The sequence below is a fragment of the Bipolaris sorokiniana genome, assembly GCF_000338995.1.
Source record: "Bipolaris sorokiniana ND90Pr unplaced genomic scaffold COCSAscaffold_8, whole genome shotgun sequence".
Classification (NCBI taxonomy): domain Eukaryota; kingdom Fungi; phylum Ascomycota; class Dothideomycetes; order Pleosporales; family Pleosporaceae; genus Bipolaris; species Bipolaris sorokiniana.
In genome coordinates this window covers 1,348,555-1,370,288 of record NW_006911902.1, presented here as the reverse complement: position 1 = coordinate 1,370,288, position 21,734 = coordinate 1,348,555, and the positions used below count along the sequence as shown (strand labels likewise).

Sequence of the window (21,734 nt, the reverse complement as noted above, 5' to 3'; positions counted from 1 at the left end):
TGAGCTGTAAACAATGATACTTTATATGCGTACCAACGGTCACGGTGTGTGTGCAGTGATATGTTTCTATATACAAAATAAAATATAAACAAGAAGTGCCGAAGCAAGAGAAGATGTCAGCATATGTATGTAAACCTCAGCACAGCAGGCCAAGCATTTACACCACAGGCCAACCGCTCGAAAAGTTAATCTTGTTAATACCAAACTTCTTCTGGCCATCCTGGTATCCAATACGGGTATCGACGTAGTGGTAGTAAAGCACAGGACCCATCTGGGGGTCATAGTACACACCCTGACCACCCGGACCGTAGACCCAGCCGTGAGATTCCAACACAGTAGTACCGCCACCACGAGTGCAGTCAACACCGTTCTTATCGACAAATCCACCAGTAGCGCTAGTGGACCTGCAGACTTGGATCTTGTACTCCTCGCCGCGGGCGGGCCTGTTTGTATCGAAGCCACAGCACTTGCCGACGGAGAAGAAGAGGTAGTGGTATTTGCCGTTGAGAGCGATAAAAGGGGCTTCCTGGGCGTGGGTGCCCTCGGGCTTGAACGCAATGTTCGTCACAGCTGACGAGCTGGTCTTGAGCGGCGGGTTAGTCATGCCGATGCTGAAGAGGTCTTGCCAGAAGGATCCAAAGGACATGACGAATTTGGAGCCGTCCCAGTAGAGGGCGCCGTCGATGGCGTTGTAGTTTTTGCCGCTGCTGGACTGGATGCCCGTGGAACCGAGGTCGTTCCATGTGTTGAGGTCTTTGCTGGTTGCTACACCTATGGCCGAGTTTTGGCTGCCGAACGAGGACACGCTGTAATAGAGGTAGTATGTGTCGCCGACCAGGGTTACGTCGGGGGCCTGCAAGGTGGTGTTAGCTGGGTGAGAGATGATGGTGTTTCGGAATCGAACATACCCATAGGTCGTTCTTGCCAGGCAAGTTGATCTTCGAACCCGCAGGAATGGCAGCACCCTTGTAGGTCCAGGGACCAGTGATCTTGGGCGCGGTATGGACGGCGATCTTGCCGCCAGTCGAGAAACGGAAATAGGTACCATCGGCACGGCGAATCAAGGCGGGATCATGGGCGTTGTTGCAGATTCCCGTGCATTCCATGGGGTTAGCATAGCCGTAAACTGCGGTGACTGCAGAAAGCAGCGAAGCAACAAGTGAGTAACGCATCTTGAACAGCCGGCGTCGGACAAGCAGCCGAAAAGAAAAGAATGGGGATGTGAAAAGAGGCGGTGGGCGATCAACAACGAGAACAGCAGCATCGAAGCATAAAATATATAGTAATATATTTTTTAGTCTATATTCAAGGACTTTGACGGAATCTAGAAAAGCGGGGCCCCTGGGTCACAATGTGGAATGAGAGGATGTGTGCAATGGGCTGTTTCGTAACTGGTGGAAACACCGATATGGCTATGGAGATATGCATGCTAAGGACAATCTAGTTTGGAGAGGAGGGAGGGAAAATAAATGGCGTTTCACGTTTGGCCAGGCTAGCGGCGTCTGTGAATGGTGGCTTAGGGGAGGGTTGGACAGCCATGTGGGTTGTGATAGGCACGGGGGGATTAGGCCCCGCAGAGAGCCTTCGGAACAAAATTAGGCCAATGGGTGTAGGGAGCGTTCGGGTGAAACCCGCCCGGGCCAGTATACATTACCGCATTGGGAATAGTGCCGGGTTTTGTTCTGCCTCTTTGGGTTACTACGCCCGCTGTCCCGTCAGGAACACGATGAGCACGTGATCGGAACGGAGAGATATGCAGTGTTTAGGTGCTGGAATATCTCCTTCTTCCAAACCGTAAAATGCATTATCCTCCCAAGCGTCTGCAGCTTCCCGCCGCCCAGTTGCACATCCTTCCATTGCGCAACCTCGGGCGGGCGCCTGCGCATCTTTGATCACCATGCACTAGCTTTCCCCGCTCCGTCGGCCTTGTTCAGGCCAAACCCCCGTCAACTACTGAGAAGATATGCAATCGTACGTGCAACCTTGGGGCCCTTGGCTGAAGGCCTCAAGAAGCGATGTGACGACGCCGTTCACCTTAGTCTCGCTTCCAATACATACTATCACAACCACCTGCCTCTTCTTCAACAATCTCGGTCCGGCCTTGAACAATGGGCTTGACCCGAGGCACGTCTCGAGTGATATATGGACGGATGATTGTGTTTAGTAAGAGGAAATGGCGTACTTGAAGCTATGGCGGTGTGTCTATCAAAAACGCCATCAAAGCAATGACCCAGTATTCGTATGAGCCTCTAGCAGCCTAACCATTTAAAATCGACCTGATAGTCGAACAAATACCATGTCTCCCCAACTCCATCCAACAAAAACCAAGAAGCTACCTTCCTGATGACGTGACCCCTGCGGTAGAGCATAATATAACGTACATACATACGTATTTCTCAGTGTATCCTAAAAGATAAGGAATTTACGGTTCGATTATCAGCGCATTGTCCAAGGTGAGATCACATAGGTAGATATATTACATAAAAGTAATTTCAGAACCAATTTCACTTCGTAACTCCATACATCTACATCGATTAGACTAGTATCTAGATGCACATATTACAATCATGAGAAAGCGATGTCAAAAAATATTATTCATTCATGATCATCATCATTACACTGTGATAAGCTTACTTGTTAAGCCTCTTCGCCCTCTCCGGGTCCCTCCACCACTTACACTGCTCCATCCTAATCGCCACACCCTCATCCTCCATGTAGGCACCACCCTGATCCGGAGGGCTGACCACCAACTGCTTACTTCCAGCACCCTCGTACTTTTCCCACACTGCAGCGTTGGCAACACGATGCGTGTTTGGATCACCGCTGACGACGAAACTCGCCCAGTATGCACTGTAGAGCACGGAGATTTCTGGGTATTGCGTGTTGAGCTGGCCGTTAAAGTAGAGGGAGTCACTAGCATGGGGGATGCCTCTGTATGTTGGGGAGAAGTTGGGGGTATTCCAGCGCGCCTTGTAGACGGGTGCGGAGGCAGAGGAGAGGACATCGGCGGTGTCCTGGACGGGGCAGATGTACGAGTAGTCTCCGTAGGCAGCGGAGAGACGCTCGAATTGGTCGGAGACGTATCCCAATGTGCCAGGTGTAATCTTTGTGTTAGGATACAATCGCTCCAGATCGGTGAGATCCTCGGCGTTCAGGCCTGGAGTCAGGGTTTCCCAGAATGTGAGGTACTCGGCATTAGCGCGCAAATCTTGTGGTGCGAAAGCTTTGCCTTCGTCGGTAGTAGAGGAGATTAGGAGAGGGACCTTGAAAAAGGTACCCTCCTCGCCAGATGTCGAGCCACGCTTCTCAAAGATGGGTCCTGGAGAAACAGGCTGCCAGGGCCAAGTGATGTTGTAGTTGTGGGCATTGTAAATTGACGAGGAAATGAACTGGATATCACCCACTTCAGATGCCTCCAGGCAAGCGAGCGCTTCCGAGGTGGGTGATTCAGGACAGTTAAGGTAATCCATAAAGTCCGCAACTTGGCGCTGGTAGAGTGGATAGTCGATACCCGGGAATGCACGTGCAGTCGGCGAACCAGATGAAATGGCGGCCTTGCTGAACAATGGCTTGCCAGCATCCTCAGCATAGTTGTGGAAGAGATGAATGCCAACAGCATGGCCACCAGCACTCTGACCACCAAGCGTAATCTGGTCCTTGTCGCCTCCAAAGTGGCCAATGTACTTTTGCAAAAACTCCAGCGCCATCTTTTGGTCTCGGATTCCCAGGTTCAAAAGACCCTCTTCTTCCATGAACTTTGCGGGGAGAGTGCCTAGTGCGCCAAGGCGATACTGCACTGTGACGACCATGAGAGGCTCCGTGCTCCTCTCAACAAACGTGGCACCATCGAAGCTGCGGTGAGAGCCAGAGACAAACGATCCACCGTGCAAGTAGACCAAAGATGGCAGCTTCTTCTCCATGGAGACACCAGATGGCCGGTAGACGTTGATGGTGAGGCAAGCTTCAGACTGTCCTAGCGAGCTGTACATGTTCTGGAAGCAAGCCGGTCCATTCGCTGTCGCATCTTTTGTGCCATCAAAAGGCGCAGGCCAGGTAACTGGCTTGAATCGGCCTGGTCCGACCGGCTGCGTAGAGTACTCGACGTTCAACCAAGCATCCACCGGCCTGCTCAAAGTCTCCGTCTTCTTGAGATCCGTCAACAGTTTGGTGCCCTGGAAACTGCCATATCCAGGCAGGCTGATGAGTAGAGACTGGTCTGGTGTCTCTTTGTTTGGAGGGCTCGGTCGTTGTGGCGTTCCCGGCTGTGGCAGGGCTGGAGGATAGGTTGGCCTCGCATAGGTGAAGGCACCAAAGTACCAAAAGAGAAACACCGTGCTACTCGAGAAAATCATGATGATGGCGAGCCTCCTCTTCAACCATCGCGAGGGAAAATGGCTTGGTTTTATAGTACTTTCTTGCTCCGGTACCGTTGCTGGTTGTACCGCAGCAGACGGTCCAGGGAGTCGGTCCGTCATGTTTGCCGGTGTGCTGCAGGTTAGCAGGGAGCAGATCGTGCAGAGACTGCGGGGCTCCAGATTCGAAGTAGCTGCTACTACGGATAATCTGCGGCCAGAATGGCGTTTGTTGGCGCTAGTTGAGGCGGTGGGTGGTGCGCGATGGGCAAATCTGGTGTTGAGTGTGGAGAAAAGGCATAGGTCCGGCCAGTATGACGTTGCCAAGCCCCGTTGGGATCATGTCCGAGTCAAGTACATATCAAGATCAAGCACAGTCTTGCCGGGAATCAGTGCCGCTTTTCATCCCAGATACCTGTTCCTGAAAAGAAAAAATCAAACGGTCCTATAAATTTCGCTATAGTAGATACCGAGGGCACAGGCGCGTTATGGATGGGTCACAACAGCGAAAGAATTGGCATGGCTGCGCCATCCATGCTTGTCTTCAGCCGGACTTGTCTTTATCTTTCTCCCACCACCGATGCATCTTACAGCCGGAAGAGAACTAGAAATCTGTATCAGGGGTCCAATCTCCGTCGGTAGAATGTACATATGCGCGTGACCGATATGCATGCAGGTAGCAAGGACAAGACTATCTATTAGACCGCCTGCACCCCGCAACACTAGCGTATAGTAAATCAGCCACCGAAAAATCTGTTACTCTGAGCGGCCATTATTCTGACGCCGGCGAAATAAACTTTTGTCCAACTCAAAGCTTCGCATACTTGTCAGGCTAGACTTGATGTATAGGCATTCTAGATTCATTCCTTTTCTATAGAAAAAAATAACTCATACTACTACCAAGACCACGCAGTACTATCTGTTCGTTTTTACGTTCATCGTCCCAGCGCTGCAAATTCCTTCTCCACCGCATCCGCCATATCCGCAAGCGTGTCAAACTTCCACGTGTACACTGGATCATCGCGGTTCCCCATGACAGCACCGGGTCTGTAGATCCACGAACTCTTGATCCCCATGTCTTTGGCGGGGTGATGATCGTGATACTGCGACTGCGCTGTCTGCAGCACCTCGTGCTTCTCCACGCCAAACTCTTCCTTGACATGGGTAAGCATGTACTCAAAGTTCCGGGGGTCAGGCTTGTAAGACCCGATATCCTGGGCCGTGTATACAGCGTCGAATTTGTAGCCCTTGAGGCCATTTGCATTGCCTCTCTTGAACGAGGCGTGGTCGACGTTGGATAGGACGACTAACTTGTAGAACTTAGAAAGCCGCTCCAGCGCAGAGGGGATGTCGGAGAATCCGGGCCAATCACCAATGCTCGCGCCAAACTTTGTGCATTCTTCTTCGCTTGGTTTCTCTAGCCCGACTGTCTCGCACAGCTCAGGGAGGACCTTGGCAAGTACCTCGGAGTACTTGAGATGGCCGTGTTCCCTCTCAACCCGGGCCTCGATCTTGTGCATGGTTTTCAAGAGTTGCTTACGGTCCATGTTTTCTTGATCGGATTTCTTCAAATGGGGCTCAAGTCCAATCAAAGCTCCATTCTCCCAGTCTATGAGCGTGCCATAGACGTCAAATGAAAGAAGCTTGAAGTCTGTGAGTTTGGCCATGCTGACTAGTCGCGTTGGATGACTTGTGAAGGAATAGTATAGTAGAGTCGAATTGATGTATTAGAGGAGTTGAGTATAATTTGGAGAAAGATTATGTGTTGTTTTGATGACTGTTGGCGATGCGATTCAACAATATGTATACTTTGTGCACTTTGTTGTTGTCGTTGTTTGGAGGCACTTGAGTGACCCCACTTGGAGGCATGACGTTGGCAGTGGGGTAACGCCCGAGATAACACGCCCTTTGGACAAATGCGGGACTACATGCGGGACTACGGCACGGGAAATGCACCAACAGGTAGTAACTGTAAGACAGACGCTATACACGCTTTATGTGCATATCAGAACAAAGCGAAGATCGTTGACGCGTAGGGTTTAGCAACGAAGTCTGCTGTGACTCAACAAGCCGCTGTAAGACCACTCATGGTTCAAGATGCAATCTGAAACTATACTACATTATTTGGTGTGATATTCTATCATAAGTTCGGCCCGATACTGTTACGCCAAACCTACGCTATATGGACAACTTAGGCCTTCATTTCATACGGCAAGCTTCCAAGCTTTGACTCCAATACCTCCTTTGTCAATTTCCATACGTTTGCCTGCAGCTTCTCATCCAGGGCCTGATTCGACGGCGCTTGTACCTTCTTATCAGGAACAATATATGAGTTCTAGAACTGTTAGAATAATACTACATCTAAGTTTATATGACTCACCTGGATTTGATCTTTGACAATGTCTGGCGATGCTGCTGCAAACAGGGCAGGTCGACAGCCTTCCGCCACTGGGTCCTTCATGAACGGTCGTACAGCGCTCACGCCGACCTTACCAAGCGTGCCGTACGCTTCAATAGCTTGATTCTGTTGATCCGTCACCACACCTCCGGGGTGTGTTGCGTTGATCCACGGCAAACCCAAACTGTTTGTGACCTCTCCAAAGTCGCCCGCCTTGATGTGGGAATAGAGTTCGCGAAGGAAGAGGATTTGAGCCAGTTTGGTTCGGTTGTAGAGCTTGGTAGCACCGATATCTTGGTTGATCTCGTCGATTGATTCGAACTTCATGCTCGAGTCCGCGCCCCTGTGGAGGTCGGAGGACTGGTGCACGATGCGGGAGTCTGACGTCTTTTGCAAAATGGGCAAGAGTACGAGTGTGAGATGGGCTTGCGAGAAGACGTTGACCTGCATGTGGCTGTCCAGGCCATCACGCGTTTCGTTGTACACGCCAACACCGAGGCCAGCATTGCAAATCAATGCATCGAGCCTGTCCAGCTCCTTTGCCAGCGACTTGGCTACTTCGTCCACCTGCTTCAAGTCTTCGAGGTTGCACTTGCACCACTCAACCTTGCTGACATCACCCCATTCCTTGAGCGCCTCTTGGGCCTCGTCGGCGTGGTCTTCCTTGTTCGAGAGGAGGTAGATCTTGGCCGGGTTGTGTTGAAGGAGATGGGCAACGATGCCATAGCCGATGCCAGCTGAGCCGCCTGTTACAACGTAGACCTAGTCTTAAATTAGAACCTGGATATTTATTATGGGATGAAATCTTACCTTTCCGCTAAGGTCTGGAATGTCGGTGTTGGGGTCGAAGGCGCTGCCAATTGCTTTCTTGATTGTGTCCATGGTTTGTGTAATTCAATATATTCAATATTTCGTGGAGTTCTGTTCACTTTTTTTGCGAAGCAACTTTCAGGCTATCGGGTTTTGTTCGACATATGGCTCACCAAGGCGTTGCATATCATGTCGTCATAATGATTTGGATTGGCGTAGGTAACACTTCCGACTACGGTAATGGGGCATCGCATCAACTCAATATACAATATGCGTCAGGTGAAGATGAGAAATTAATGCGCTTATATCAAGTGCTGTATCTTGCGCAGCAATAGTTGTAGAGTTTGCATATATAACCCTGGTGTAGAAGGGTGTCTATGAATCAGTGATGTAATACCGCGACACGCGATACAGTATACCACGCATAACAAACAACTCGCGAAGAAACGCGCTTGGAGAGAAGCACTTTGTTATTTTCGAGATGATGCATAGCGTTTTCATGACGAGATGAGGCGTTGTATACGAAAACATGACGTGCCATGTCGCTAGGGTGGATGATCCAGGGCAGCCCCGCCACTCCACTTCTAAATGGTTTGTTTGGATAAATTCAATCTTCAGAAAAAGTAGCATAACTACCATTTGTAACTAAAGCGTATATTTCAATGCAGTAACCCTTAGATAATAACCTGAATTCCGAAAATCTGGTTAAACCCGCATGTCTCTTGGCTTGATAAACAACAGATCAGAAAAGAAGAAAAGAGTATTACCATTAAACCCAGTATCCAGCATAACTTCATTGATCCAGCCCACCCCCACCCACCCAACGCCTTGATAACAACCTCGCGCATAACAATCCAGAGTGGGGTATATATCCAGCCAGCCAGCGCAAGATCATTAAAGTTTCTCGTCCGAATTCCCAGCGCCAGTAGCCCCGACCGGCCAGGAAAAATAAACATGCCAATTTCCCAATCGTACATAATCTTACACTGTACATATTACAATGATAAAAAAGAGAACAAAGAACCGCAAGCAAGCGTGGTACTCGCTGTATGAATCCGGTCCCAGAAAAAGCGTGCCTCGTAAAAGAAAAAGAGAGGCCTGTCGGAGGGCTCCAAGAAATGAAGGTAAAAGAAAAAAAAAGATGGTGTTACAAATCCGCCCCTTCCAACAGCACTCTTATAAGGCTCAACTAAGAACCTAAGAGAAAAAGCCCCTCCCCCTGCCCCCAACCTTCGGACTCAACGGCCCAAAAAGCTTAACATCCGCCCCCATCTTCTTCACGAAAACCAAATACGCCTCGAGCGCCTCCTCCTGCGTCTCAAACGTCTTATCGCGATTCATCCACATCTTGAGGTACTTGTCTGCGCCGACATCTTTGAGGGCAGCGTACCAGCCGCCCGAGGAGCGTTGGCGGAGCTGGATGGCGAGGTTTTTACCCTTGAGGGCGGTGATCTTGGAGACTTCGCGCATGCAGGCTGCGCGGAGGTCGTCTTCGTCTTCTGACTCTTCGTCTGAGGAACTACTGTCGTCTTCGGAGCTGGAGTCGAGGGAGGAAGAGGACGAGGAACGTTGGATTTTTGGGCGCGAGGTGGAGGAGGTAGTGGTGCGGGAGAAGAGACTGGGGCGAGTAGCGGGTTTTTTGGGCTCGGGGGCGGGTTTTGATTCGACTTTCTTCTTTGCGACGATTTTGGGTTCGGGAGCCTTTTTGGGGGTAGGTGCGGCTTTGGCAGTTGGAGGGCTTTTTGAGCGCGATTTCTTCTCGCTTGGTTTTGAAGACTTTTCGGCCTTTTCTCTGGAAGACTTGACTGACTTCGATACTACAGAAGCAGATTTCGCTGACTTGGATGTAGCAGTTTTTGATGGCGTTGGCGGTGTCACCTTTGCTGGTGGTGGCGCCGTTCTCGCCTTGAATTGTTCAAACGGGCTTGGCCATGAGCCTATAGGCTTTGGTGTCTCTTCGGCTGGTGGTGGCAGCGCACTCTTCTTGGATTTGGGGTCGGTTCTCGAGGGTCTCGCGGGTGCTTTTGGTTGTGTTTTTGGTTCTGGGGTCGACTTGGCTGTTGCTGTTGCTGTCGCTCTTATCGGAGCGCCTCTCCTACCAGTTGCGACTGGAGGTGGAGGTGGAGTGTCGGGAACGGCAGCTTCTCCAAATAGTTGTCGTGCTCGGTCCTTTACACTGGGAAACATGGTGTATGCGTGGCCAGGGTGTCCTGACTCGATCAAAGTATGCGCTCACTAGTCGAAGCAGTGTAGAATATGCGATTGATGATGCCCAGTACCAGCCTTACAGCAAAGACCGTGGGAGTTCAAAACAGTGCGTAATGGGGGAGGCGAAGACAGTGCGCAAGTGATGGAGACATAAATGGAGACCTCGGGACAGGATACATATCATTCTGGCAGCCTAGTCAAGTTACTAGGACAAGCCACGGAGACGCATCGACCACCATGTGAGCAGCAATCCGTTTTCAAAATAAGTGGGACATCCTAGCAACCGCTTCTAGAACGCCTGCTCGTAATGCGGGAGTTGCGGTTCCAACACGCAGACATGTTGCAAGTAGTGGGATGCATGTTCGTCGCGTGGGACGCCGCATGACATGTTCACACGACTCCAACGCATGCGAACGTTTTTTGCTTTCCCCGCATCTCTTGGACAAAAAAAAGGCCCACGAGGACGACAATGCGACGATGGAAAAAAGGCGAAGCGACGGAATTGCAAGAGTTTAAGGGGGCACGAGTGAATGGATGAGCCACCGTGGCCCCCTTTCTTGGACGGAACACCGGCCTAAGCGGGAAATTGGCAACGGGACGAATAACGGCGCGGCATTCACTCCCCGGTTTCGAGGATGACCCGGACTCTCCGCACTGTTGGATTCCTGGATCTCCGGGGTTGTTGTCTTCGCTCACGTCTGGTTGCGATGGGAGAAAGGCGGTGTTGGTAAGATGGATCATGCACGTCAGTCAACGTGCATCAACGGCGTCGGCATATGGTTTAGCGGGCTCCACTCCTATCGCCTTAGCGCATTCTGTTTGCAAGTCACGTTGCGTGTCGTCTCGTGTCTCTCTCGAGAGATTCGCATCAGCCGCCCAAGCCTCGTATGTCCCCAACAATGCGCTCTCACCACGCGGATGCAGGGGCCTCTCTCAGCACCCTATCAGCCTTGAGTCTGCGTCGCAACGAGTCTGCCATTGCGCTCTCAGTGTGTCGTTATTGTGATTGTTATTGTTGTCATTGTCTTCTCTCATCTTAACAATCAGCCATCTTGCACAGCTCTCTCACTACATGTAAACATCTTCTTGCGCTAGGAAGGTAAAATCCCGTACATCATCATACCTCGTCTCATCAATCCATACCTACGCCTGCGCGCTCACAGGCTTGATCCCCACCTCCGCCATCTTCGTCTCTTCAACGGGGCTATCCGCCCTCTCCACCACATCCGTAAGGCCGAGATACTTCAAATTAGCTGCCCATCCCAAGTCATCACCAAAGTAACCCTTCATAACCTCGACACCGTACTTGATTCCGTTCTTTGGGTCGTATGTCAGACACTGCTTGCCGACAGCCAGACCAATGACTGCGTCCCAGGCCGGCAGCTCCGTTGTCAGGTACTGCTCGGATGAGGAGTCCAGTTCGGAGTTGAGGATAGCGGAGTAAATGTTTTGAGCGGCGGCTTGGCCCATGACTGTTGCGCTGCCTGCGCGCTTGATGCCGGTCCACGCAATCACGTCGCCGACGCCAAAGTGCGACGATGCGTTTGCGATTGTGTCTTTGAACATTAACGATTGGTGTACCATGACTTCCTTGTCGGCATTTAGGCACTCAGCAGGTAAGACGTCGGTGGTAGGTGTTCCCTTCTTTGTCGAATCAATGACAAAGTCTGCGGTGATTGTTTCGTTGTTTGCCAGTGTGACCGTGTACTGGCCGTTTGGCATATCAGTGACGGTAGCCCGGCTGCCGAGACGCAGGGCAACACCCTCTTCCTCAAGGAGAATCCTTGCGCGCTCCTTGACTTCTGCAGGCAGCGGTTCTGAAGAGAGAACTTCACTCCGCGAGTGTACCAATGTAACAGCGATTTGTGGGTAGTAGGTCTTGATCTCAGCAGCGAACTCGACTCCAACAGCGCCAGCGCCAATAACAACTACTTTTCGTCCCTCGCACTTTGACGGGTCTCCGCCAGTAATCTTCTCAATAAACGCCTTTCCATCTCTTTGATACTCCTCAAAGTTTCCAGACTTTGGCACAGCAGGGAACGACCTCTTCAACCCTGTAGCCATGACAAGGTAGTCATATGCCTGCTGTTGCACCTGACCATTACGATCGCACCACTCCGCAACCTTGGCTTCAGGGTTGACATTCTTAACGCTTCCCTGCTTGAAATGTAGATTCGGCTGCTTCAACTCATTCAAATGGCTGAACCTCTTCCACATATGCGCCGTATATTTCGGCGTCACGTGGGCAAGTGGTGCGCCAACAGAGTGGACTATTAAGAGACTCAAGCATTAGTCATGCTCTAGGAGTGGCAAGGAGGATGATGATGGTGGTGGTGGTGGTGGTGGGGGTTTGCATTTGATAGCGGGGTCCAGTTGCACACAAGTCAAGCCTCGGCTAGAAGAGGGGGGTAAAACGCACAGTATCCATCACGCTCATCGATAACTGTAATCTCGACACCTCGTCTACTCTGCGCGCCCTTGAAATCCGGGCCTGGGTACACGCTTTGCCGTGCGCGGCCCTGTGAGTATTCGAGGAGGTTGACGACGGCAGAGATGCCGCCGTATGCGCAACCCACGACGAGAACCCGGTGAGGGCCCGATGAGCTAACACTGCTCAGGGTTTCTGTGAGCCTCATTGTGAAGGGTCTTGATCTGATAACGGAAGGGTCGTGGGGGTAAGCAAAAACGAGGCTGTGAGGAGGGGGTAGGAGATGATCTGATTAGATTAGGGATGACAAGGCGGACCGTCTGCTACTTATTGCTAGCAACGCAACATGTGAGACACTACACCGACATCGGCAAAAACAAGCAGTTTACAGCGCGCCGGTGTCTTGTAGTCTCCACGGATGATCCACTACCACTGTAGACTTGAGGATAGAAGATGTGATTGGTGACCGGAACGTCATCTTATCAGATCCGAGAGTTGGCCGATGCAAATTTTTATCTGATGCCCCACTTTCCGGATAAGACTATACCAGACATCGTATCCTGCCAAGGCATCCAATAAGGGCTATGCTCCCCAACGACATTCACGATTAGCTGGAAGACGTTAGACTCTGACCCTTTGTTGCCGAATTGACCGCTTGTTCTACCGGATATCCCGGGATCTCAGGTCATTGGCCCAATCTGTAGCTTTCCCATGTGAAATGTACATGTTGATACGTAAAGAGTGTAACTACTAGCTGCTCTAGCTAGCCCACTCGCCAGGAAGACTAAGAGGGATTCTAGTGTCCGCCATATAATCATGTAAACATAGACACTTTCTAAGGCACAAGGTCCGTAATGCCTTATCACAACTTCAAAAAATAAAAACGCAGCTTTTTACTACTGACTAGTTCTACTTTCCTGTTGCAGAAACCACACAATCTGAACTAATCATAACAATGCAGCCAAAGCTGCAATTATAAGCAAAATATATACCTCTGAAATTACTGCGCAACCTATTTACTCTTCATCGTCATCATCATCATCCCCGTCCTCCTCTCTCCCCCACCCTCCCAAGAGTCACTCCCCCTTAAACCCATCCACCAGGACAACAGGCCCCTTGTACTGTTTCCGCGCGCGGACCGCATAATCCACTCCACTGAATACCGCAACAGCCGCAAACATAACAACAGCCCAGTTAAACGATTCAGGCTCCACAGGCGTAGATTCAGGCCAGAAGCACCAAAAGAAGGCGTGAGTGGAATACAAGAAGCCGCCGATATTGACGGGGACGCCCCATTTACCGAGGGACCAGCGGCATGAGGGAAGAAGTTCTGGATGCACGATGCGGCGGTAGAGGACGGCGCCGATGGAGAACATGTAGGTTATCATTAGGGCGACGACATTGAGGGAGATGACTGGGACATTGTTGTTAGCAATGGCTTATACGCTAAGGGGGGAAGAAGAACGTACTAGCATTAAAAGCAACATCCGAGCCAATATTAATAAAACTCAGAATAATCGTCAGACCACACGTGACCGTCACCGCATTTGCAGGGACCTGGAGCTTCGGGTCCACATGGCCGATCCAGCTGCTAAAAGGGAGACCGCGGTCTCGAGCGAAAGCCCAGGTCTGGCGGGATGTAGAGAGGTTGTAGGTTAGAGTTCCAGCGAAGATGAGGACGGTGGGGATGGCGTTGAGGGCGATGACGCCGCCGGTGGAGACGGCTTGGGCGAAAACCCACATGTGCGGGTAGCCGGTTGCGTCGTCGAGGGCGGCTTGGACGTCGGTGATCATGAACATGTAGCTGATGAGGAAGACGACGCCGAGGGCGCCGTTCATGATGTAGGCGCCAATCATGGCGCGGGGAACGGTTTTACCTGCGTCCTTGATTTCTTCGGCCATGTGGGCTGCGGAGTCGGAGCCTGTAGCTTAATGTCAGTGTTGTCACAAAAGCGATGACCTTGGAGCTAAACATACAGATACAAGCGTAGATGGCTGATAGTTGGCCTACCATGAGTGCCAGACCAGTGGAACTCCAGCCGCCACCGTTGGTAAAGTGTGTAAATGTCACTTCGGCAGTTGCTCGTGGCGACAAGACCCAGAAGACGATGATGATGGCCAGGAAACCGAATACGTGGATGACCAACATGATGTTCTGGAAGACGGGCATGAACTTGGAGCCCCAAATGTTCAGTACCCAGACTAAGAGGGTGACGGCAATGACCATGAGCGTTCCTTGCCAGTTGGTAGGAGAGTAATCCGGATACATGACAATGGCCGAGGACTGGATCAGTGTTCCCACGAGAAACGGTCCGGACGCGGTACCAGCTTGCCACGATAGAGTCGACATCCATCCGATGAAGTAGCTAAATGGCTTCTGGACGCTGGGAGGTGAGAACTCCGAAACCCAATGGTACTGTCCACCAGCTGTTGGCGCCATAGATGCCATCTCAGCCAGTGACAACATGACGGTGCTGAAGCCGAACCAGGTCCATACGAAGCTCCAGATCAGGCCAGCTGGGCCTCCATCAACAAGACCTTGATAGGTGGCACTGCTACTGTCAAACTTGTGTCCTTAAAAGCGCTCACATATAGTCACTCACGTTAGGAGAACCTCCCATGTGCCCTGTAAAATGACCGTAAAAGCCAATGCAGACAACGGCCGATAATTCCTCTTCAACTCCTGCACCTTGCCCATGCGCAACATGTCTGCCTGATCCGCCCTCGTGTGTCCCCTCAGGGAATCATGATACTCCTCGCTCTCGCCATCATCCGCAAAGCCAGGGCGATGCGCTCGCGACTCGAGCGCATTCTGCTTGTCCATGCCACCGAGCGGTTGGCTCTGGTAAGCAGCCATGACTAGCGGTTTTGGCACACGGGGTTTCCCAGCGGCGGCGGCAGCGCCAAGGACCAAAAACGAGGCCTTTTAAACAGGTAATGTAATATGAGAAGGGGTTAAAAAAACAAAGGCGACGAAAAAACAAGGAACCCCGAGGTGGAAAACCCAAGAGACTGGGACTCGGGAAAATAAAAATCACGCGAAACGTTGTAAGTAGGTAGAAGTAAAAGAAAAAAAAGAAATCTAAACGTTCTGGCAAATTGGGTAGCGCATTAGGTTGACAAACGGGCTGGCTGGTTCGCTGACCTAGGCCCTTCGCTTCGTCAAAACGGTGGCTTGTCTCTCTGCCGCTCCTACAGCACTGGGCGTGGGGCCCGCTAGGCTGAAATGCCCTTGAACCCAATGCCGTGAAAGCCATCTTGGTATGCATACGTGTGGACAAGGAGGGCCGGCTGCACGTTGAGCATTGGCGCAAAGGAGAAGAGCGACCGGCCAGCCAACAGGAGTCCCGTGGCGGAGCTGTCAGATGCACACACGGCGATGAATGGTTCGAGGGCGAGTCGGTCCGTTTTATTGGCAAGCCTTGCTACCACGCGGGCCGCTTCCTCATCCGGGGGCTGGTATGCTTGGCGCTAGAAATATGCAGGAGGACAACTGGAAATTTGATAAGTAAGGCGGCGGTCATGTTACCAGGGTGGGATCGAGTAAGTACGAGGAAAAGAGACGGTTGCATGGTAGATTAGTTGGAAAAGAAATCGGCCGAACCAAGACACGGCACAGTGACATTTGGGAAATTTTCTCTCGATGTAAAAGGCGATCTGCAGTAGGCTAACAGGACCGCGATACGTCGATCCTCCGGTTTCTTTGCTTCTTTGAATGTTCCTCTCGTATCCACCTGCAATCCTCAACCGCGGCTGAATAGTATGTATGGCGTTGTTTGCTCAACCGCACTATTAGCGGCGGACATATCCATGGAGATGGTAGGTTTCTGCCCATGTACAATTCACCACCACTGTACCGCTCGACCGCCCGCTCAGAAGCCTGCTTTGCGTTAGGAGACGGCTCGTGGCGTGTTTGGCATTTGCTCGCTTCGTTGCGCAGAGCCGTTGAGGCCACGGGATGACAATGGATCCAATGGTGTAATAAGCGACGAGGGACCGGGCCACACTTCGCAAGGCGGAAGGACAACGAGGGAGCCAGGGGGGGGGGGGTGGTGGTGGTGGTGGGGGGTTGACCCGCGGGAGATGTCGCTACGCTAGTGTGGTGTGTGGTGAGCACTACCATCGTTGCCCTGCCTGGAGGGGTTTTGTGAGATCTCTCGGCTGTCAGCAAAAGGTCAGTTATAGAGTTCCCAGGCATCCCTTCGCCGTCGCGTCACGTCCAAAACGGCTATCCTATGGCCTCTTTTCACTTTCGCTGTCGCTTGATTTCCTTTGCCTCTACTCTTCATGGCGGGAGATGTTGTTCCTCCGCCCTATGTCATCACCGCCAATGACAAGCGCGGCCTGATTGTCGTGACTGGCGCTTCGGTGTTGGCCTTTGTCTGGTGCTGCTCGTTAATCCGTGTTTGGCTGCGATGGAGATTAAAAGAGTGGAGATCAGATGGTGAGTACTTCGTCCTGCTGCCTCGAAATTCTGGATACGTAGCGCGTACTGAAAATTCGTTTTTTTAGACTGGTGGCTTGCGGCAGCAACGCTGCTTGACACGGTTCAAACAGGCATCATCTTGCACCTCGTTACTCTGGGCTTGGGCGCATCTCAGGACAACATACCGTTACCGCAACGCGAGCAACTGGGTAAAGTAAGCTGGGCCCCCCAATTTCCAGAATCGTGCTGGATCCGCACCAGGATGTGCTGTACTGGGCTCCACAGAAGTAACGTCTAACGGTCTGAATAGGAAGGTTTCGCAAGTCAGCTCCTGTACATCTTTGTGATCCTGGCCTCCAAGCTATCCATTCTCTTCCTCCACCTACGGATATCGCCTGGAGGCTCGCATCGCATCGCGGTATGGGCGACCGTGGCTTTATCGTGCATATGGGCCGTAATATCTGTCGTACTGGTCTCGGTACCGTGTAACCCAACACAGACAATCCTAAACCACAATAACTGCAACAACCGTGTATGTTTTTTCTTCCATCTTCTCCACTCAAAAACAGAATGACTGATTGTATTGGTGCAAGTGGCCCAAATGGCTCTCAATCGGCATTCTCGACATGGCAACCGAATTCTTCATCTTCACCTTGGCAGTCCTACTAGTCCACTTCCTGCACATGCGGCGCTGTGCAAAAGTCTTAGTTGTATTCGCATTCAGCGCACGTCTCCCCGTCATCGCAATCGCAGCTATTCGGTTGTACTATCTGCGTGACCGCATAGCCGGGTCGTACACGTTCGACTACCTCGTGGCCACGCAGTGGCAAATGGGCTACGCCATCATGAGTTGTACCATCACGGGTCTAGGTCCGTTCCTCAAGCCCTTCGACAGCGAGTATGTCGAGAGCTACAAGCACTATAACCACAGCAGTTCGCATCGCTCGGCGAGCCAGCACATAACGACAAGCACGAGCGCAAGTTCTGTTCTGCCGCCTCGCCGTACTATGCCGCGAAGAAACCAAGACAACATCTCAGAGTCGTATTTGATGAACGACATGCCCTCGCGCAGTGGCAGCAAGCGGACTGTGCCCGACCATCGTCGCTCGTCGTCTGGAGGAGAGCTACGGCAATCAGAAAGCCCCCTGCCCAATGCGCCAGTCATGCTGACGGCCGATGAGCACTTTCGCCCCACTCATATATACCGCGGCCACGAGGCTGAAGTATGGGTTGGAGAACGGAGTCCAAGTTTTCCCCAAGAAGAAACCTACACAAGCTCTGGAGCAAATGGCGCCCAACGACCGCACTTGGTCATTGGCAAGAAGAAGGAATTCAAGATTGAAGTTGATAGGGCAAGCCGGATAGTATAGGCGTTGTTTGGACGAGTGCGACAATACCCCTTATATAATTTTGCTTGCGGCACTGTAGGAACCAAGCCGGACTTGGTCCAGCAAGGCTACGCACAGACGACGATCTCACGATGCTTAAGATAAACCAAAAGTAGACGTCCAAGCAGGGACGATGTACATATTCCGTCGCAAATAGACAAAATCTGATCAGTGGCATATTTTGAAATACAAGTCACCTGCTGCCGTTACTCATACAAGTCACTTCAAAGGAGAAATGCAAATAGCAAACAAAACTCCTCATTCCTATGCGAAAACCTATTATACACCAAGCAAAACGAGCAGTTTCCTGATTACCCGTGCTCCCCACCGTCATGCTCGCCCCTAGTAGTCGCAGTGATATCATGGGAAATAGTGCTTTTCCAATTGTTTCATGCGCCCTATAGCTCTGCCTTTTGTCCAAATACAGTCATGGAGAATCGGACACGGCTAATCGCACATCGAGGGGAATCTTGCAAAGGTTACCACTGGGTAGCGGCCACCTGGAATGGAAAATTTGTAAAGGGTAAAAAGAGAAGTAGTAATTCAATACGCTTGCTTATGCGGAGAATCGTCGCATAACCTTGGCGATGACTACTGATGATCAGACATGGGCTTTACAAAGGCATATGAGACTGCGTACCGTGGAGAGCGACAACGCTGAAGATGAAGACAACGGACAGTGTCATGACGACGACAGGGTCAACCTTCAGCCCGGGGGACTCATCGGTGTACAGCCCTGAATAAGTACGTTAGCAGAGTTCAAGAGTGACGTTTCCTCTTGGTGTTATTTCCAGCATCTCCCACTATAGACGTTAAGCTGAAGTGGATGTATTGCCCAATCTCCTCATTTCTTCGCATCCTGCTGCCAGTCGAGTGAGTACTTACTCAGCATGGTGCTTGAACTGCCTCCAGCACCGGCCGCCCTTGTGCTGCTCGGTCGCAGGTTGGCGGTCTTCTCAGCGCGGTCGGCGGCTGCCTTCCTTCGCATGACGGTCGCAGGACCACCTGGGGGCTTTGGCGACGCAGGGCGTGCAGTTGTTGAGCCTGAAGAGGCCGCGTTCGGTGAGGTGGCGCGCGGGGCAGACTGTTATTCCAGTTAGTGAATATATTGAGGCATGCTGAGGTTTGGCTGGTCGGTCGACATGTGAACGTATTGTAGAAGGAACTGCTTGCATTCCAGGAGAGTGAGAAAGCAGATGTAGGTTGCTGAAAGGTAGAATAGCACAATTGCCCTTTCAACCCTCACTTGCAACACCTTGTCGTCTACACCTGTCGCATGCTCCTGTCTTGCAAGCAATGGGCTGCTTCTCCATTGTCCAATGGCTTCGGGTGCGCTCGTGGGGGGGTGTGACTGACCATGATGGGCGATTTGAACGGCAACCGATGCGAGATGGACAGAAAGTGGGTGATGGAAAGGTCGTGGGAGGCTACAGGCGATAGTCACTCAAACAGAACCCAAAGGCCACGATTCTGGAGCTGGGGTTGCCGCGGCGCGCTAACCCTGATCTCGCTTGCGACTACGCTAGCAAGGGTCACGTGTTGTATTCGCTTCCTCATATCCCGTTGCAGCCATTCGCCCGGACCGGCGGCTGTATTGTGAAAATAGCAACTTCCAGAGCCAAATGTAATGTATTATAGCTCACAGGAAAAAAAAGACCAAGTAGTTTCCCAACCCACTTTTTCCCATTACGCAGTTCCGTTAAATGTACCAGCCCTCATAGCCTCCCAAGATGATCGAGGCAGCGTCGTGGCTGTCGCTCGTTGATGTAGAGGCTCTTGACCCGATCCGAAAAGCTAGCAACCGATAACAGCAAGATAACCTTTGACAAAACTCCCGCAAGTCCCCCATGAACCAATGCCAATCCGTGAACCCTGGCAGCAAACACCTGTACCCACTCGTGAAAAGGTATATCATCTGCAGCAAGACCCTGACAAGTGCAGAGGCATGTGCATGGTGCACCTCGAACCCACACGAAATATTCGCCGACCTTCCCATTGACCTGCTCCGCCCAAGCTAGTACTTCAAAGACCGGCTTGGTATGCCTGAGACACCTGAAATGCAGTAACTCCTAATGTGCATTGTATCTCCCTAAACAAAACTCCATTTTCTAGCCCCAGACCGATGCCTGCACGCCCTGCGTGGGCGTGTTGCTCCAGGGGCCATTGTTCCAAATACCAACTCCCTTATCCGTAACAGTCGAAGAGGGATTCATAGAAGCAGATGTTGTGGCAGCTGCGTTGTTCTGCTCGCTAGCATTGTACGAGTTGTAGCCCAGAGGCGACGGCAGAGGCGAGTTTGTACGCTTGCCCATGGCAGCACCGCTAGGCTGCTGAAGGTTCTGGTTCTGGGGACGGGTGCCGATGGGGGCGACGCCGGAACCGTTGGCCTTTTGTCCTGGCACAGGTGGTGAGCCGCCGGGTGACGAGTTAGAGGTGCGGTTGGCCTGCTGAGCGTCGAACAGGTTGAATGCGGGAGCCTGTGTAGTCGAGGGGGACGAGGTGCTATTGGCACGGGCGTCCTGGGCGCTACTGGCCGCATCCTTGTCCCGGGGCGGCATCTGAACGGAGCCCTCGCCCGCAGCGTTCTGGGCCTGCATGCCGAAAGGGTCAAAAGCGAGGGGAGACGGCCCGCGTCCGGCACTCGAAGTCTGAACGCGAACGTCCTGACTCGAGGTTGGGTTGTTGTTGTACAGAGTGGAGGTCTCGCCATACAAAGCACGGTGCTGGCGGGCGATGAGTTCGCGGCGCTCGTCTTCATTCATGGCATTGGGGCTCATGGAGCGGTCCGACTTGGAGCCTGAGCCCGAAACGTCTGTATTACCCTAAGTCAACTGTCTGTCCTGCTTCTATTGTTGCCCAGATTCCGAGTCCTTACTTCTGTGATATTGCTGCTCCTGGTGATAGTTGCGCAGCTCACGCTCTCGCTGGGCTGCCATCCGTCGCTTCGCCTGTGCCATCTGGTCCGCATCGTTGGGTCTGGGCGCATAGCGCTGGTTCTGGTAGAAGCCCTGTACATTGGAGGCCGAGTGTGAGCGGGAGCCGTCGTACTCGCTTACGGAGTGGTGGCGCTGGGGACCGCCCATGCGCTGCTGGTCTGTGGTGTGTGTTAGTATGTGTGAATGGTATACTGTGTGTGTGCATGTGTATGTGAGAATGCGTACCATAGTCGGGGTATGGACGAGGACCGCCTCCCATCATGGGCATGGACTCACGGCGGGCAGCGCCCGTGGGCGTGGGAGGGAAGCCGGGTCCAAAGGGCTTGCCGCTTTTGGCGAGGTTCTCAATGGCACGGTCGACCTCTGTGATGGTGTCAGTGTAACTGTACTATGAGTATGTGTGCCAAGGTAGTGTGTCTTGTCACAACCATATTTGTTGCATTGGGCGCCAAACATGGCACTGACAGACGACACTGGCGCAAGACAGAGGACTTGCAACGTACCCTCGAACTGAGAAGCATAGGCATTGGCGACTTCGCTGTTGACGGTGGAGCTAGTGCCTACATCTGGGTGAATGGGTGCACTGTGACTGGCGGGGCGCATTGGTGTAGTACCTGATCGCGAGGGCGGGGGAGGTTGCTCCCACGAGGGCTGTCGGCCAGGAGCTGGTGCGTTCCACGACGCGTCGTTGTAGTAGGACATGGTGGTTGCGGGAATAATCGTGGCCAGATATGGAAGACTCGAGATAGTAGTAGCGCCGAGCCGGTAGAGTGGCTAGGAGATCTGTG

At 52.1% G+C, this 21,734-nt stretch overlaps 9 protein-coding genes across 9 annotated transcripts; 1 reads left to right on the top strand and 8 right to left on the bottom strand.

Moving 5' to 3' along the window:
* Window positions 1–3: 3 nt before the first annotated feature.
* COCSADRAFT_119286 (glycoside hydrolase family 43 protein) lies at window positions 4–1,172 on the bottom strand (the record flags this gene model as incomplete). The annotated part of the gene is made up of 2 exons (XM_007702672.1): window positions 4–853; window positions 909–1,172. The coding sequence occupies 2 exons, from the start codon at window positions 1,170–1,172 to the stop codon at window positions 158–160; spliced, it is 960 nt and encodes a 319-aa protein (XP_007700862.1). The 3' UTR covers window positions 4–157.
* Window positions 1,173–2,507: 1,335 nt separating this feature from the next.
* On the bottom strand, window positions 2,508–4,642 carry COCSADRAFT_37626 (uncharacterized protein). The gene has a single exon (XM_007702282.1). The coding sequence runs from the start codon at window positions 4,473–4,475 to the stop codon at window positions 2,631–2,633; it is 1,845 nt and encodes a 614-aa protein (XP_007700472.1). The 5' UTR covers window positions 4,476–4,642; the 3' UTR covers window positions 2,508–2,630.
* Window positions 4,643–5,198: 556 nt separating this feature from the next.
* COCSADRAFT_37624 (uncharacterized protein) lies at window positions 5,199–6,212 on the bottom strand. Its single transcript, XM_007702281.1, has one exon. The coding sequence runs from the start codon at window positions 6,017–6,019 to the stop codon at window positions 5,288–5,290; it is 732 nt and encodes a 243-aa protein (XP_007700471.1). The 5' UTR covers window positions 6,020–6,212; the 3' UTR covers window positions 5,199–5,287.
* Window positions 6,213–6,406: 194 nt separating this feature from the next.
* On the bottom strand, window positions 6,407–7,691 carry COCSADRAFT_37623 (uncharacterized protein). The gene is made up of 3 exons (XM_007702280.1): window positions 7,561–7,691; window positions 6,733–7,512; window positions 6,407–6,687 (listed from the first exon to the last, which is right to left on the bottom strand). Exons 1-3 carry the CDS (start codon window positions 7,630–7,632, stop codon window positions 6,544–6,546), a joined length of 996 nt encoding a protein of 331 aa, XP_007700470.1. The 5' UTR covers window positions 7,633–7,691; the 3' UTR covers window positions 6,407–6,543.
* Window positions 7,692–8,647: 956 nt separating this feature from the next.
* COCSADRAFT_332503 (uncharacterized protein) lies at window positions 8,648–9,953 on the bottom strand. Its single transcript, XM_007702671.1, has one exon. The coding sequence runs from the start codon at window positions 9,745–9,747 to the stop codon at window positions 8,758–8,760; it is 990 nt and encodes a 329-aa protein (XP_007700861.1). The 5' UTR covers window positions 9,748–9,953; the 3' UTR covers window positions 8,648–8,757.
* Window positions 9,954–10,710: 757 nt separating this feature from the next.
* COCSADRAFT_37621 (uncharacterized protein) lies at window positions 10,711–12,486 on the bottom strand. The gene is made up of 2 exons (XM_007702279.1): window positions 12,188–12,486; window positions 10,711–12,038 (listed from the first exon to the last, which is right to left on the bottom strand). The coding sequence occupies exons 1-2, from the start codon at window positions 12,402–12,404 to the stop codon at window positions 10,912–10,914; spliced, it is 1,344 nt and encodes a 447-aa protein (XP_007700469.1). The 5' UTR covers window positions 12,405–12,486; the 3' UTR covers window positions 10,711–10,911.
* A 591-nt stretch (window positions 12,487–13,077) lies between these two features.
* Window positions 13,078–15,368, bottom strand: COCSADRAFT_191029 (uncharacterized protein). Its single transcript, XM_007702670.1, has 4 exons — window positions 14,800–15,368; window positions 14,174–14,748; window positions 13,666–14,118; window positions 13,078–13,610 (listed from the first exon to the last, which is right to left on the bottom strand). Exons 1-4 carry the CDS (start codon window positions 15,051–15,053, stop codon window positions 13,273–13,275), a joined length of 1,620 nt encoding a protein of 539 aa, XP_007700860.1. The 5' UTR covers window positions 15,054–15,368; the 3' UTR covers window positions 13,078–13,272.
* A 1,006-nt stretch (window positions 15,369–16,374) lies between these two features.
* COCSADRAFT_144382 (uncharacterized protein) lies at window positions 16,375–17,992 on the top strand (the record flags this gene model as incomplete). The annotated part of the gene is made up of 4 exons (XM_007702669.1): window positions 16,375–16,640; window positions 16,709–16,836; window positions 16,933–17,154; window positions 17,216–17,992. The coding sequence occupies exons 1-4, from the start codon at window positions 16,484–16,486 to the stop codon at window positions 17,990–17,992; spliced, it is 1,284 nt and encodes a 427-aa protein (XP_007700859.1). The 5' UTR covers window positions 16,375–16,483.
* A 574-nt stretch (window positions 17,993–18,566) lies between these two features.
* On the bottom strand, window positions 18,567–21,648 carry COCSADRAFT_172112 (uncharacterized protein; the record flags this gene model as incomplete). The annotated part of the gene is made up of 7 exons (XM_007702668.1): window positions 18,567–18,601; window positions 18,651–18,746; window positions 18,896–19,094; window positions 20,131–20,822; window positions 20,886–21,104; window positions 21,172–21,309; window positions 21,450–21,648. 7 exons carry the CDS (start codon window positions 21,646–21,648, stop codon window positions 18,567–18,569), a joined length of 1,578 nt encoding a protein of 525 aa, XP_007700858.1.
* Window positions 21,649–21,734: the final 86 nt, after the last annotated feature.

Excerpts from the sequence above, each read along its gene's own strand:
- COCSADRAFT_37626 (XM_007702282.1), bottom strand. The coding sequence starts at position 4,475 with ATGACGGACCGACTCCCTGGACCGTCTGCTGCGGTACAACCAGCAACG.
- COCSADRAFT_37624 (XM_007702281.1), bottom strand. The coding sequence starts at position 6,019 with ATGGCCAAACTCACAGACTTCAAGCTTCTTTCATTTGACGTCTATGGC.
- COCSADRAFT_37623 (XM_007702280.1), bottom strand. The coding sequence starts at position 7,632 with ATGGACACAATCAAGAAAGCAATTGGCAGCGCCTTCGACCCCAACACC. Across the intron at positions 7,513-7,560 it reads TTCCAGACCTTAGCGGAAAG|GTCTACGTTGTAACAGGCGG; the intron begins GTAAGATTTCAT and ends ATTTAAGACTAG. Across the intron at positions 6,688-6,732 it reads TTGTCAAAGATCAAATCCAG|AACTCATATATTGTTCCTGA; the intron begins GTGAGTCATATA and ends TAACAGTTCTAG.
- COCSADRAFT_332503 (XM_007702671.1), bottom strand. The coding sequence starts at position 9,747 with ATGTTTCCCAGTGTAAAGGACCGAGCACGACAACTATTTGGAGAAGCT.
- COCSADRAFT_37621 (XM_007702279.1), bottom strand. The coding sequence starts at position 12,404 with ATGAGGCTCACAGAAACCCTGAGCAGTGTTAGCTCATCGGGCCCTCAC. Across the intron at positions 12,039-12,187 it reads CGATGAGCGTGATGGATACT|TCCACTCTGTTGGCGCACCA; the intron begins GTGCGTTTTACC and ends GTCTCTTAATAG.
- COCSADRAFT_191029 (XM_007702670.1), bottom strand. The coding sequence starts at position 15,053 with ATGGCTGCTTACCAGAGCCAACCGCTCGGTGGCATGGACAAGCAGAAT. Across the intron at positions 14,119-14,173 it reads AGCCATCTACGCTTGTATCT|GCTCCGACTCCGCAGCCCAC; the intron begins GTATGTTTAGCT and ends ATTAAGCTACAG. Across the intron at positions 13,611-13,665 it reads GGATGTTGCTTTTAATGCTA|TCATCTCCCTCAATGTCGTC; the intron begins GTACGTTCTTCT and ends ACAATGTCCCAG.